General features: G+C 48.7%; 1 protein-coding gene across 1 annotated transcript; it reads left to right on the forward strand.

The window, feature by feature from the left end:
• The first annotated feature begins 1082 nt into the window (after positions 1 to 1082).
• Positions 1083 to 10862, forward strand: RHOU (ras homolog family member U). Its single transcript, XM_069572600.1, has 3 exons — positions 1083 to 1523; positions 3049 to 3107; positions 8408 to 10862. Exons 1-3 carry the CDS (start codon positions 1271 to 1273, stop codon positions 8861 to 8863), a joined length of 768 nt encoding a protein of 255 aa, XP_069428701.1. The 5' UTR covers positions 1083 to 1270; the 3' UTR covers positions 8864 to 10862.
• The last annotated feature ends 5363 nt before the right edge of the window (positions 10863 to 16225 follow it).

Raw genomic sequence — 16225 nt, forward strand, 5'->3', positions numbered from 1 at the left:
ACTCTTGCCTGGAAAATCCCATGGGCAGAGGAGCCTGGTAGGCTGCAGTCCATGGGGTCGCGAAGAGTCAGACACACTGAGCGACTTCACTTTCACTTTTCACTTTCATACACTGGAGAAGGAAATGGCCACCCACTCCAGTGTTCTTGCCTGGAGAATCCCAGGGACTGGTGGGCTGCCGTCTATGGGGTTGCACAGAGTCAGACACGACAGAAGCAATTTAGCAGCAGCAGCAGCAGCTCATGCAGAGTACTTACCAGTGCTTATATCAGAGAGGCTCAACATTTATTAGTTGCTGTGATTTTTATTATCAGTATCACTATTCCTACTCACAGTATGAGCCTATTCTCATACCACAACATAAATCTCTGGGGAACTTTGCGTCTGGACTATGCCCAGAAAGGTTTCCCTGTCTTTCCGATGGATTGTTGACTAAATATAGGAGGAAGGAGTCAGAGAAAAACGGATTTTTTCCCCCCTAAATAATATCAATGTCACCAAATTACATTTACGTAGATGAAAGAATTGGGGCTATAAAGACATCTGTTGGTTCAGGGCATACTCAAGAGAAAGTCACACTAGCATTAACAGTGGACCTGCGTTCCTTTGCTCCCCAATGATAGAAGAATACGTTAGAAGGACCAAACTCACACGATGGACTTCGGCTACATAAAAGTTGCCTATTAACTCTGCCTCCTTCCGACGACTGCCCCCTCGGGTGGAGCGCTGTGGCCTGCGAGGCAGGGACCGCCGGGAGGAGGGGGCGCAGGGCCGGGAGGGGCAGGGCAGTCGGCCGCGTGGGCGCAGGAGGCGGGACGGCGAGCCCCTCGGCGGTGGCGGCAGTGTCGGCGCCGGGAAGCCGCCCTCCGTTGGCCTGGTTCCTCGGCACTGCCCAGACTGGGCATCTGGGGTTCCCCCGCAGGTGTCGAGGTCCCTGCCTCCGGTCGCGGTCCCGCCCCAGCGCGCGCGGCTCCGGCTCTAGCGCCCCGCGCGGCGCTCAGACGGGGGCGCTGTGGGCCCGACGCCCGGACCCAGCGGCCGCTCCGCCTTCTCCCCGCGCCCGCCCCCCGCGCGCCGGGCCGCCGGGAAGCAGGAGGAGACAGCGCCGGGCCCCGCGCCGCGCGGTCCGCAGTCCTCAGCCGCAGAACGGAGCCGGCGCCGCCTGCGCCTGAGCCCCGCCGGACCTACCCGACCGCCTTTGTCTGCGCCGCGCGGCCGCAGCCGCGGCCCTCGAGTCGGGGACGGCTCCCCCCGCGGCTCGCGCGGGCCGATGCCCCCGCAGCAGGGGGACCCCGCGTTCCCGGGCCGCTGCGAGGCGCCGCCCGTGCCGCCCCGCCGGGAGCGCGGGGGCCGTGGGCCCGGGGCGCCGGGGGGCCGGGGGCGCGCGGGCGGCGCCGAGGGCCGCGGCGTCAAGTGCGTGCTGGTCGGCGACGGCGCCGTGGGCAAGACCAGCTTGGTGGTGAGCTACACCACCAACGGCTACCCCACCGAGTACATCCCCACCGCCTTCGATAACTTCTCGGGTGAGCGGGGCCGCGGGGGGCGGGGCGGGGGAGACCCCGGGGCACACAGGGCCGCCGGAGCGGGGTCCTATCCCGGGCGCGGGGAGCCGAGGGGTGCGGGCGGCGGGGTCGCGCAGGTCGCGCCCGGGTGGCCGGGTCGGTTTCCTGCGCAGGGCGGTTGCGTCAGGCCGCCGCTGCTGGCGCCGCTGCTGGCTTTCGATCGGAAGGTGACGCGCAGGTGCCATTACCTGTGGCCCGAGGGTCGGTCTTTTCCAGACAGCGGCTCCTCTTCCGAGGGCGTCTCCACTTTCAAGAGCCGCGGAGAGCAGGGACAAGAGTGGATTTAGTGAAAACGGCACTGGAGGCGCTGGGGAAGGCTGAGTTTTGGATTAAACCCGGATAGTAAAGACGACTTCTTGCCTCTGAGTCCCACCGCCCCCGTTGGCTCTGTTTTTGATTCTTAGCGTCGTTTCAGTATCTCTTAAGCTCCTGAAAGCGCTTATGTATGCGATGCTGTGTCCTTTGGTTTGTAGCCACCAAGATAAAGTAATCTTTCCTCTTGATTTTTCAAGGCTTCTTGAAATTTATGAAAAAGTTAAAATCCATGGAAGCTAGAGTGAAATGCTTTCTCTTGTTCTTAAAAAAGAAAGAAAGAAAGAAAAGAAATTCGTGGTCTTTCAGAAAGTTTTGATGGCAAGGACTTGCTTTCATCTACCTGGAAGGCACCCTAGATAAAGCAGTGCTGTGCTGGTGGGTTTCCCACCTAAACGATATTGTGTGTGTGTGTGTGTATGTGTGTGTGTGTGTATTTTAATCGCCTTCTTCAACTGAGTAGTACAAACATTTATAAACAATTTAGAAAGTTTATTGAGACAAAACTGAGTGCTTCATCAAATAGAGCACTCTGAGCAGCACTCTGATGCAGGCCCCTCCCCAGATACCCCAACCTAGTGGAAAGGTGGACACGGTTTCCTTTTCTTGTTTAATCCTCTCTTTGAGCTGACATGGAGAGATAAGCAGTGCCCTCTTTTATAAACAGGACAATACTGGCAGCCTGTGTTTACACGTTCTCAAAATAAGCTACGTTTTTGTGACAGACCCCGAAGTCACCAAACATTTCCCAAGGGAAAACAGTTATTTGTGAGGTTTTCCTGTGATTTAAAACCATGAGGTTGGTTCCCGCTTAACCCCCCACCCGTGTTGTTTTTGCGTTTTTTGAAACATGTACCATAGGAAAATGAATCGTCTGGGGTTGGGAGAAAACTCAGACCCTTCCAGGGTGCCGTCAAAGGCCCTGGGCCTCTCTGCCTCCTCTCAGGGCATGGAGTGAATTGCTGGCCCAGCAGGTTTGCATTAAAAAAAAAAAAAAAAATGCTTCCAAGGAGTCTCCTTGTTTTAGGCAAGTCTTGATTTTGTTGGGGACTCAGAATAGGAGCTGAAGGGTTTGGAGTGAGAGTGGTCATACAAACTAAAATTATTGTTCTTCTGGAAAGGGTTAAAAGAGACCCTCCCCACTACTGACAGTCCTCTCGGTCTTATTTTTAAGCTGTGGTTTCCGTGGATGGACGGCCTGTGAAACTCCAGCTCTGTGACACTGCAGGACAGGTCAGTATCACATCGCTGCTCAGTGCTGGGCAAGAACAGTGCCTTTTAAAGGCCTTCAAATACTGCCCCCTCTCCTTTACTGGGCCATTCTAGAGCCCCACCCCCACCTCACAGAGGGTGGATGTGGCAGGGAGAGAGCTCCACACCAATAAAACAGGGTTTGGCACTGCTCCTTGTGGGCAGGACAAGGGAAACAGGGTCAAGAGCGGTTCTTATCTTCTGGGAGTTTCTGATCTTATTTACTTTCTGGTTTTTATTAAAAATTGTCAATGATGCTTTGTACTCATTTCTCAGAGTAAGTTGGCAATGCCTTATAATCATTTTATTAAAGGTCAACAAGCCAAATTCTTAAGATATTGACTCAAGAAAAAGATGGAGTTCATGTCAGTAAGTGTTAATATTTCCTTTCCTAACCTGGAGGAATGAATGAACTGGGACTTGGTCCTTCAGAATCATGAACATTTATTTTTGTCTTGAGGGCAGGCACTTGGATGAGACAGCCAGGCATGAGGAGGGCTCAGTATGAAGTCCCCTCTGGGGTGTCTCGGATGAGCTGGGGGGCTCCAGTCTCCCTGCATGGTGCTAACATCACTGAATTCTCGCTGTGCCCTCTGAGAGCCCAGGATCTGTCTTTGTTGTTGCTTAGTCGTTAATGTTGTTGTTTAGTCATTGTTTAGTCCGACTCTTTGTGACCTGTTGGACTGTAGCCCACCAGGCTCCTCTGTCCATGGAATTTCCTAGGCAACAATACTGGAGTGGATTGCCATTCCCTTCTCCACAGGATCTTCCCTACCCAGGGATCAAACCTGCATCTCCTGCATTGCAGGTGGAGTCTTCCCCGCTGAGCCATCACAGAAGCCCCTAGGGTCTGTCTTTAGAGCTTGCCAAAGCCACAGTTAATAAGCAGGTAGTTTCTCCAGTGCTTGCTAGAGTTTGAGAAAGTGCTGCGGTAATTTATCAACAGATAAAAGTGTCCACTTCCTTTCTAAGATGTCATATGACCACCTACACTTAAGAAGTATCTGACTTTCCAGTGTCCCTAAGAGCCTCCTCCAAACCAGGGCTTCTTAGTCACTTGCCCACTGCGGGACAGCAAGTTCAGCGCTTTGTTTTTCAAACTTCAAGGTGACACAAGACTGGGCAGCCTCGATCCCCAGCTGAACATTGGTTTGGCAGTGGCCACAGGGCGCATGTCATAGCCCAGATTCCTCTGCTGTCTCCTTGCCCTTCTACTGGAGCAGGAAAAAAATGAAGAATCGACCAATCTCTATTTTATTGCATATGGAAGAGAAAAATCAAAGAACACATATCCTTCTAATAATCTTTCTGGATGCCCTGCTACTATTTATAATTAAAGCTTAATTGCTTTGTGTAAATCAAGAATATTTTTCGTACCTTGGGTCACATTTTCTGATCTTTACAATGAGGGTTGGGTAGCCCCTCAATAAACAGAGGCTTCCCTGCTGAAGCAAGAAGTGGCAGTTAAAGAGTCCGAGAATAAGAAGAAGGCAGGAAAACTCAAGAAACCAAAGGGCATGCCTATGTGGGGCCCTTTAGGGAGGAGTAGACAGCCCAGTGCCGGCAGCTCCCCACCGCTGGCTCACCTGTCAGCTCTGATGGCAGACACAGCTTCCTGGGCTGGAGTTCCCTGGCTCATGCCTGGTTGGTGTCTGGCCCATAGTGGACTTTGCTTGTGTTTGTAGACTGGATTGATAAATAAATGGAGTGCTGGGTCCTGCAGGATGCAAGCTTAAGTCGTGGCTTGCCCCTTGATGGACTCTAGTCCATGGGGGAAGACAAACCACTTAGTCTTGGATTGGCCAAAATGTTCATTTGGATTTTCCAGTAGGCACTTACAGAAAAACCCAAATGAACTTCTTAGCCAACCCAATAGAACTTATGAAGAAATCAACGAGGTTACAGGAGGAGGAAGGCAACATCAATTTGAGGGACAGGATGGGTAGACCAGGAGAAAAACCTCTGAGCAGTTTTGGAAGAGGACTAGGACTTTTACCAGGAACACTTTGTAGAAATGATCCTGAATTATCAAGAAAGAATTTGATTTTTTTTCTTTAATAGGATCTGTTTCAAAGTTAAGGAATCACAAGAATCATTTTAGAAATGGTTTCATGAAAAAGCTTATAATTTGGGAAATGAAAAGGTTTCAGTGCAAGTTGGTACACTTTGGTTTATTTGGAAATTTTCCTTCTGGTCTCTCAGCAGTGTTTTTGTTGAGATTCACTGTATTTCTTACCTGATGGAGTGGTTAGTATGCCTAATAGTGTAATGTGTGAGGTCACCATCTACAGATTTATGGAAAACCACATCTTCAAAAAACCATCTTCAAAACTATGAAAAATACACAGCCACGGCTTTCCTGGTGGTCCAGTGGTGTAAGACTCTATGCTCCCCATGGAACTTTGCTCAGTGTTATGTATCAGCTTGGATGGGAGGGGGGTTGGAGGGAGAGTTGATACACATATATGTATGGCTGAATCCCTTCGCTGTTCACTTGAAACTGTCACAACATTGATTATCAGCTATACCCCAATACAAGAAAACCAAAAAAATTTAAAGTTTGCGGAAAAAAAGACTTTGTACTCCCAATGCAGGGGGCCTACATTTGATCCCTGGTCGGGGAACTATATCCCACATGCAACTAAAGATCCTGCATGCCACAGCTAAAACCCAGAGTAGCCAAATAAATACAAATAAATTTAAAAAAAAAATACACAACTGGTGAGATAAAGTCAGTTTTCTCCCGGCTCCCCAGCTATCAGTTAGTATTTGTTTGGGTTGTTAGTAAAACTGGGCAAGGTGATAGTCTTTTCCTATCCTCCCTATTCCAGATCTGATAACCTCCCTTTTTAAGGGACTTGATTTGACACCTGCCATATTTCCTTAGTGTTGCCCCAGCCTGTGGTGGCACATCCCCGCAAGCAGTCATCATGGTAGCTTCCTGGGGATAAAGTGACTCAAGCTGCCTCCTTTCCAAACACCAGGAGAATGTGGACGCAGGTTGCCTGGGGATCAGACGTAAGTTTTACATAGCAACTGAGAGCTGGAAAAATAACTAGAAATTGCTTCTTATGCCTTGGGGCCTTTTTGTTGGGGGCCTGGTATGCATATAAAATGTTAAAAGTTTTTAACACTGGACTCATTATGGAAATTTCACTGTGATCAATTTCACTCCAGTGGAAATTGATCAGACTGCAAGAGCCTGTCCAATAGCAGGTGAAAACTCTTCAGCCTTCTGACTCATGAGGCACCTGGGAAAATCTTTATACTTTAAAAAAAAACAAACACCGGTTGCTGCTAGACCAGCGCGGCTGTCCAGCAACCTGTCAGCCCCACCCAGCCCTACCCTAAACCCCAGGCAAATCTCTGGGTCTCAGAACTAGTTTCTCTAAGGGTCCATTCCAATTGGACTCGTCACACGTACGTGTGCGGCATTTATTTCTCCAAATAGCTAAGGTTTCTGGTCAGGCAGTGAGCAGCAGGGTTTAGTTTCTGCTTTGCTTCCTGAGTCCGTCAGCCAGAACCTCCACAAGTCTGGAAGCCAAGTTACCGAAGCCATGTCCCAAGGTCTAGGGCTGTGTTTGCTTTTCTTTTTATCGATAATGCAACCCCAGATCCAGGGCCTGGCCAGGCATGATGCCTGCCAGCAGTGAGGGTAGAGACTGTGCTGTGCTGCTTTCTTGCAGGCCTCTAGGAACAGAGGGAGTGTCTCATTAGAAGATCTTCGGGGCTGGGCTGTTGGCCACCTGGTTGGGTTTCTGTGTTTCTTCTTTCAGCACAAAGTTGGCACTGAGAAATCCAGGACTTTTTTTCGTCTTCTTCTTCTTCTTCTTCTTCTTCTTTTTAACTTTTGCATATAGAAGGTGGAGAATTGGCAGTGACATGGTGAGATGCCATATTCCTTCCTAAGGATTTAGCTGGTCAACTTCAATATTGTCACTTGATTGTTGCCCTATAAACTGAAATACAGGGCCTTAGATGAGGCACGTAAACTCAAAAGATCCAGGCTTTCTTCATCCCTAGAAAAAGTCGACAGATGCAACAAAACATGCACGTAAATAATAGTTTGTAAATAATCATAAGAGCTTCCCATGTGGCTCAGTGATAAAGAATCTGCCTGCCAGTGATGAGCCACAGGAGATGTAGGTTCAATCCCTGACTTGGGAAGATCCCCTGGAGGAGGGCATGGCAGCCCACTCCAATATTCTTGCCTGGAGAACCTCATGGGCAGAGGAGCCTATGGGCTACAGTCCATAGGGTTGCCCAGATTCAGATGCAACTGAAGCCAGGTCGCATGCACACATGCATGTCCCTATAAGGACTGAGCCCATGTGTGTCTGTTCCCAACCAAATCCCCTAGGTCTGGTGTCTAGTGTCCAGCGTCCTGTGTGCGTCTCTGTTAGTGAATGCGCACAGTGAGGCACTCAGCAGGCTGATGGTTGGTTTATATAATCAACTCTGACTTATCCATTCAGTTCTTTATCCTTTGGAAGTAGGATGGGTATGCCTTTCCTTTGGTCCTTTATCTTCCCAAAGCATCATTCCTGGAGGCCTCCTGGGGTTTGTGGAGAGAAAAGGGGAGAGAAAGTAAGAGAAAAGGAAGGAGGGAGGAAAAGATAAAGTGAGATAAAAGGTGTATTCAGCAAATGTGAGAACATTCACTTGTGTTTTAAGTGACATTGAGAGGCACACAGTCTCTGGGTCGCTGTGAGAGTGTCCATGCCTAGGTCCTCAATTCCAGTCCTGTGTCTGAGTCTCATGATTCTGCACCAAGTGTGCCCTGAGTGTGCCCTGGGTATGCATGGCACAGATGGGATGAAATGAGCCAGGCTCACAGCTGCCATGAGGATGGGCAGAGCTGCTGAGTTCACAGACTGTGGTTTCCTGGGGTCTGGGTGAAGCCCTGAGGATCAGTGTGGGTACCATCTGCATTTTAAAAGCATGGCTAAGTACCAGAGTTGAAGCCGTAAGTCTGAGTTACTCTAGCCTGAAGGCTAGAAAAGGAAATTTTATTTTGAAAATCCATCTAATATAAGGACTTTTTCTACAGTAACTTGCAAGTAGGTCCTGAGCAGTGAGGAAGGTTTTTGGGCAAGTTTTGCAGACCTGGGAGTGAGGCCCCACTTGGCAGCAGGGGCCTTCATAGGGCTCTGGTTCTTCCTTCCACCACCTGTGGGCTTTCTGTTACCTGCCAGACCCTTTCCAGAAAAATGTTCAAATGGTCTCTCTGCTGATGAGAACTGATGTAAAAGATAACATTTGGGTGCTTGACTCCCTTGTAGGATGAGTTTGACAAGCTCCGGCCTTTGTGCTACACCAACGCTGACATCTTCCTCCTGTGCTTCAGTGTCGTGGGTCCCTCCTCCTTCCAGAACGTCAGTGAGAAATGGGTGCCAGAGATTCGGTGCCACTGTCCCAAAGCCCCCATCATCCTCGTGGGGACACAGTCGGACCTCAGAGAAGACGTCAAAGTCCTCATCGAGCTGGACAAATGCAAAGAGAAGCCGGTACCTGAGGAGGCGGCCAGGTTGTGTGCCGAGGAGATCAAAGCCACCTCCTACATTGAGTGCTCAGCCTTGACTCAGAAGAACCTCAAAGAGGTCTTCGATGCAGCCATTGTGGCCGGCATTCAGTACTCGGACTCCCAGCAGCAGCCAAAGAACTCCAAGAGCAGGACTCCCGACAAGATGAAGACCTTGTCCAAGTCCTGGTGGAAGAAGTACTGCTGTTTCGTATGATGCTGATGGGGACCCCAGCGGGCTGTGTTCCGACAAAACCCACACTAGAGGCTATATTAGCTGATGTGACTCTTTTGACTGTGTAGGACCTGTGTAGCGAGTGCGCGTATATATGGATTATAGTAGGTGCTCCAATTTATGTTATTCTTTCTTGCCTTTGACCTTCTTGTTTGTTTGAGCTGAGGGATGAGATATGTATGCAAGATATCTTGAAGTACGTTAAGAATTTTTCATAACTCTGGAAATGGAGAGCTTTAGACATTTTGATTAATTTATATCTAATATGAAAAAGGCACACCTCAGATCTGGGTGTCCAGAGTGAAAGTTTGCTATGAGACAACACACAGAAGAACAAAGAGGAAATGGTGTGGTTAGCCATCCCTTCACTGAAGGCTGGTCAGCGTAACTCAGCTTTGAAACCTTATACTTTTTTCCCCTGTGTTTTAAGGAAAAAAAATCAGAGGAAAAAAAAAGGTTTCTGCCTGTAAAACCTCAAATCAGACACTTTGGTTATATTCTTTACCCCATTGCTTAAGATTTAAAAACAACCAACAAAAAACATCCCACTGACAATGGTGCTGTGTAGACCAAAAAGGAAAAATTGTTGATGGGTTTTTTCATCCTGGGATCATGTGAACAGCCAGAATGCCATGAGGAGTACAGTGGTAGCCTGCAGCTCTCTTTTCTTTAGGGAACGACTCACATTGAGATCAGAGTGTGATGTTTGCTGTCATGCACATGAGCCAAGCTGCCTGAACCTCTATGATGACAGCGCTCAGGAGACCTGCCTGGATTGGTTCTAAACTTCTGGGCCTTCCCTGCCCATCTGCAGGGAAATGAACAGTCTAGCAGGGCTGTAGCAGGCAGGTTTTGGGAAATGAAACAAAATGTCTTTGTTTTTTATTTTTAAGTCAGTCCAAAGGTACTTCTTTGTGTACACACATGAACACAGATATATATGTGGCTGTTCTTGCTGCCGATTCAGACTTTTAACTATGGAAAAAAAACGTGGCCAGAGGAACAGCTGTGATGGAAGCCTGGCTTCCTCTTTTAACACTTTTTGGAACAGAACTCTTTTTATTGATATCTGAGATGTGATTCTAAGTGTATCTTCACACATTTTGGAGCCCATGTTAAAACATGTACATCTCTTTGAACCTATTTTAAAATTAATGCCTCTTGAAACCTACTAAATCCACAGACACCTCTCAGGGAGCTGGCAGCAGAGACTGTGCAGGTCAGGGGCCATGGAGTTGGCAGTGGCAGGGATCACAGTGCCCTTGCTCAGCACTTTCTACACTGTAGAACAGTCAGAAAACCACAGATTGTGACATATTTGTGTTGTTCCAGATGGTGGCTTTTAGGGCTTTATGTTCTGGAGGAAAAAAAGTGCCACATCCAGAGAGCAGTTTTACTCTGGGATGGGGTTGCTTCTGAGTTGCTGAGAAGTAGCCGAATGCATTGAGTTGTGATGTCAGGCTTGCACTGGTGATAAAGATCTACCAAAATCAGCCAGCAACTGGGGAAATTTCTCTAGTGCCAACAGGTAGAGGAGTTTATCTTTCTGTGGATCTTCTCCTTTTTATATTAAAAAAAAATCCACTTTGTGTTTCTTCATATAAAAAGTAAATGATCAGGCTATACTTTAGGTTAGGGGCTTCTTTTTTTCTGTTAGTAAATAAAAGTAACTAATTTCTTCATTTAAAAACTGAAATTTATACTGTTTACTATTTATTTTTCAGTACATTGAAATTGATATCATAGTTTCCTGAAGCATTTAGTTACAACCTGAGTGAATAAAATTACTTCATTTGTGGAAATGCCATAAACAGACCTAATGAAGTGCATCAGAAAAGCTTGGGGCTTGTCTCACCAACTCGTGAACCTCCCAGGTGGGGCTCTGCCTGCCATAGTGTGGAGTGGGGTAAAGGAGGGCTCTCTGACTGCTAAGTGATTTCAAACAGTATTTATATATTAAAGCAAATGTCATGGAGTACAATGCAAGTTAATTTTTAAGACCGAACACAAAACCTGAGAGAAATTTTATGCCTGTGACGGAATATGGGGCCATTCTTGGTCCCCTGGAGTGCGGAACCTTTGCCACCCTCTGCCTTTAGGACCACTGATGGGCAGTGGTTTGTGAGGAGCATCCTTGTGCCCTAGGTTTTAGAGCTTTTCTCAAGTGTTTTATTCTTAACTTAGCTTGATGCAGCCTGTCCCATTAGAGCTAAAAATCTAGAAGGTTGACATTGAAATGCAACAGGTTTTAATATGTTGCCAAATTTGTAAGAGTAAAGGTGGGATTGTAATTGATGTTTTCCTCCATTTTTACCTCATGATGAAAATGGAAACTTGGGCAGAAAAATTTTTTTTGGCTGTTCTTTGCAGTATGCAGGATCTTAGTTCCCCAACCAGGGATCGAACCCATCCCCTCTGCATTGGGAGTGCAGAGTCTTAACCCCTGAGCTGACAGGGAAGTCCCCAGAATTTTTTAAAAGTGTGTGCTTGAGTTTTTGATTTACTTCCAAGCTCAAGCATCATTAAATTTACAGGTTGATATTATTGCGTAGGAGACTATCAGAGTTGTGCTTTGGGAAATGCTTAGCATTAAGTTGGGCAGGCCAGTCATAATGTAACAATACAGGGTCCACCTTTTTCACCAAGTGTATGGAAATGAACCTTTTGTAATGTTAATTGCTGTGCCTGACAGACTTAAAGAGAAATCTCCGAGCTCTTACACAGGGCAGGTCATCTCCCCTAAGTCGTGCTTTTCTTTTTTTAAGCATAAATGATGTTGAGCAGAACACTCTCTTTGAAGACACTCTCCAGGTGGTAGCAAGCAAATTCTGACCTACAGCTCTTAGGGCACCTGCCTTTTCCACCAAAGAATTTCTCTGGGAGTGAAGAGAACATAAGACGCGTGGAGACGCAGGCCCTAGAGGTGTCCTGGGAACGTGTACCTGGCCAACATTAGGTGCCTGTTCAGGGTGGGGGGTGAGAATTCCAGGGCTACATCTGACACGCGCAGGCTTTGGACCTTCATGTGTGAGGGGCCAAGTGCTGGCCTCCGTCCCTATTCTCAGAGCTGAGTCCAGGCTCAGAGCAGCGCTGAGTGTGGGGTGACGCTGAGGGCACAGAGGAGCCTTGGTTTCTTCCTGTGTGGACAGGGCTGCCCTGTTCACTGGGCTGTTGGTGTCCTGGATGACAGCATGTGTGCACATGTGGGGTGAACACCCAAGGGGTGCAGTGGCCATGGGTGCCCCGAGCCACCAGCTTCATAGTGAAGGCCAGCAGGGCTCAGGATCCTCATCTCCAGGGGCTGGACAGCACCCCTGGTCACCTAGTGAAGGACAGTTCCTTTGTTGTCCATGTGGCCTCTGATCCCAGGGTATGGTTCTTTTGTATCCCCTGACCAGTCAACCACAATGGACTGGAAAACTGGGCAGAGAGCAAATAAACCCACGGCCCATCTGCATGTGTTCCAGAATGCTGAAAGGCAGCTAGCCTCCTGGCCTCCATGGGCAACATGACCCTTGCCCAGAGCAGCCTGGAAGCTTCTCCTCCCCCAGTCCCAGTCCCCCTTATCTGGGACAGGCCTTCCCAGGATACAAGGAGAGAGTTCCCAGTCCCTCAGAGGAGTTCAGAATGTCTTCACAGAGATGACCTGAAAGGAGGGGAGAAAAACTTTCTAAAATGAATATTAGCTGCAAAGGCCCTGAGGCAGAGCAATGTCTGGCCTGTCCTGGGGCCTGTACAGGCAGGGGGTTGGGGATGCCATGATCTCTGGGAGAGGCACTGGGCCAGAGGGGAGAGGAGGGCTGGGCCCTGAGGTCAGGCTGTTTGGGCTTGAATCCTGGTTCTGCTGCTTCCTGGTTGTGGTTCCTTAAGTAGCTTAACCTCCTAACCTCTCTGTGCCTAACCTGTCACGTCAGTACAGGGACAAGTGTGGCACCTGCCCCAGTGGCTGATGGGTTGTTGAATATAAAGGTTTCAGGGGCCCATAAGCCCCAGGAAGCACCCGCTGATTTTTTTTTAATGTCTTCTGGGCAAGATGCACAGTTGATTCAACTTGACAACTGGCCCCTAAAGGCTTTTATCTTCATCTCTTAAATTTTAGGAGGCTTACACTTTTTATGCTCAATAACAAATTCATTTTTCAATTTCCACTCATTTTTACAGAAGAGAGAAATACTTCAGTTCCTCCGGGCACGTGGCACAGGGTGAATGGGTGGGGGGCAAATGTGCTGGCTCCTCACCCCTGGCTGGAAGGTGGCAAGACTCAAGACTATGGTCACAGCACTGAGGTAGCCTGGGGTGTCGGGCGGGGCTGGCGAATGGGTGTGGGGCCCTGCATTCCCAATCAGGCTGGGCCTCCCTCCACCCGCTTCACTTGGAAAGGCCTTGCCCAGCCAAACACACTCTTGTTTTTGCGCTCTTTTGAACCATTTTTAGAACCTTTGTTTACTGGAGTTACCAACTGCAACACTCCCTGTCACCCCAGGGCGCCCCCACCCCTCACAATGGAACCAGATCCTAAAGAGGCGGGTCTACGTATGACGGAGGTGCATGGCTGGAAACAATGCTCGTCCTGAAAGGAGGCGCATCCTGGGTAGCATCTCCTCCCAGTGCCCCTAATGCCCCATGGCCACTCCAGAATTAACTCACTGTAGGGGTGGTTATGTTACAAATGATTACAAACTCAGTGGCTTAAAAGAAAATGCAGATTTCTTACCTCTGCTTCTGGAGGTAAGATTCTGAACTGGGTCTTCCTGGCTGAAGCCAAGTAATGGCCAGGGCTAGGGTCCTATGTGCGGTTACAGGGGGACTCATCCTCTCTCTTATTGGAGCTCTGGGCTCACCTGTGTTCCTTGACTTGGGGGCTTCCTCCACCTTCAAAGCAGTGATGACCCGTGAAGTCCTCCTCATGTGGAATCCCGCTGACGCTCTGACCTCCCCTTCCACATCTTTTTGTATTGAGTTGACCCAGAGGGTCCAGGGTGATCTCATCTCAGGGTCAGGATGGGTGATCCTAATTCCATCTGCAACTTTAATCTTCTTTTGCTGTGTGACCCACCTGGTCACAGAATCCAAGGCTTAGGGTGTGGATATTTCTGAGGGCCATTCAGCTGACCACAGTTATCCTCTGTCTCATGGCTCCCCAGCACCCCATCCTCTGAGCCCCTGTGCTCACAACACACCAACATAGCCACTCACTGGTCCAAACAAGAAATCGGTCATCAGCCCAGACTCCCTTACCTGCATGTTCTCACCTGATGGGTCACCAGGTCCTGTCTGTTGGATGTCATCCTCATTGTCCTCCCCTTTCTGCCACTGGGGAGCTACCACTCAGCACCCTCCTGACTGCTTCCTCCTGTCTCTTCCTCTAGCCCAGCCCATTTGGTTTCACTCCATGGCACCTGTGGGCCAGCAGGGACTTTTCTTTTTTTTTTTAATAAGAGAAGCTTTTCATGACACTCCACTTCTAGCATTCATCTCCAAACATTTTATTATGCCTTCGAATTTTGCCAATCACACACGATAATATCTGCACTTTTACAATTTCTACCAAAATACATAGTGAAAAAGAACTCATGTTATTATAATTTTCAGGGCTTGGTGAATTAAAAAATGACTTTCATTTCATTTTGTGTTTAGTAACACTTTCAGTAGGTATCACATTAATCATAAAGCATCTACATATAATTGAAAAGTAGGAGAACATATAGGTGCTTGGAGTGTCTGTGGACCCTCCCATCCCATCATGAATGCCGCAGCTTCCCCAGGCTTTGTGGCCCTCGGGTGGCAACCACAGGCCTGAAGAGTCTCCTGCTCAGGATCTCAACTCCTATCTGCCTTGTATGTCCTGCCTCTGCCCCACCTGCTTCACACCCCAGTGCCCTGCTGCTGCTGCTGCTGCTGCTGCTGCTGCTGCTAAGTCGCATCAGTCATGTCCAATTCTGTGCAACCCCATAGATGGCAGCCCACCAGTCTCCTCCATCCCTGGGATTCTCCAGGCAAGAACACTGGAGTAGTTGCCATTTCCTTCTCCAGTGCATGAAAGTGAAAAATGAAAGCGAAGTCAAGCAGTTGTGTCCAACTCTTCGCGACCCCATGGACTGCAGCCTACCAGGCTCCTCCACCCATGGGATTTTCCAGGCAAGAGTACTGGAGTGGGGTGCCATTGCCTTCTCCTAGCTGAACCCTATACTCTTACGTGCCTGGACTTCAGTGCATTCACCTCCACAGTGTGGAAACCCCCTCAAACATGTCTGTAAAATCAGTCCCTCCTCGGTCTCAGGGTTGATACCAACTTTTCTGAGGAGCATTCTGATGCCCCCTGCAGACTAGCTTCTACTGTCTCTCCGCAAAGTAGACATACTTTTGGGAAAACATATCAATCACATGTAGCTTGCTCTAGCCTTCAGAGAAGGTCCCCTCCACATGCTTTTACTCCTCAGATTAGGGCTCCCAGACACTGGACACATGGCCCTTCCTCCTACTTTGCCCTCTTCTCCCTGCTAATTGGTACGTGGATGATACCTGTTTTCCTTTTGCTGAACATAGACACAAGAATGAGACAAAAGCAAAACCCAATAAAGGACAGTCATGTGTGTGTGCATGTGTTCAGGTGTTAGGGATGCTATGATCTGTCACTGGTACTTGAAGGCCAACGTGAAGATGGTCTCCAAGGATGTGAAGGGCAGGGCCTTCAGGGTGTCATCTTCATACTCAAATAAATTGATAAGTGAACACAAAGTGGAACTAGGCAGAGAGACTGGCTCCAAGGCCAACAGAACTTGGGGAACAGCTGCATAAATTCACAGCCACATGGAGAGGGTTCCTGGCAGGTGCTGATTGCAGTCTTGCTCCAGATGGGAGAAGGGGGTCCCCGGGCACTGTGGGCAGGATGCTCCTTGGCTTTACGAGTTGACAAAGGATGGATTTGCAGGTCATCCCTAGTTAGGTGAGAGCTGCTGAGGGGAGTGGTCAAAGACTGTGAATATTTCTGGTCCCACTGGCAAAAGGGCATCTCAGGAGGTCTCCAGATGGAGGGGACTGCACCCACCATACCAACTACTTGACTTTCCAAGACAGTGCTTTGTCGTATTACTTCAGTTGAGTCTCTTCTGACCCGAACTTGGGAGAAAACGTATTGAAAGTGCTGATGTAAATATGTTTTGTCTTTGCCTAGTTTCACAGAAGGTGGAGAAACATTCTCCATAAGGCCCATTCTAGGACTTCCTCTCAGTCAAACAGCTGGCTGTGTAACATTAATTTAGCAGTCGGTGGTAGTCACTCCAGAAGCATCCCTGAGGGCACATGTCCTTCCTGTCCTGCTGCTCTGGAGCCTTTATGCTTTGA

Source organism: Ovis canadensis, chromosome 25 (genome assembly GCF_042477335.2).
Source record: "Ovis canadensis isolate MfBH-ARS-UI-01 breed Bighorn chromosome 25, ARS-UI_OviCan_v2, whole genome shotgun sequence".
NCBI lineage: Eukaryota > Metazoa > Chordata > Mammalia > Artiodactyla > Bovidae > Ovis > Ovis canadensis.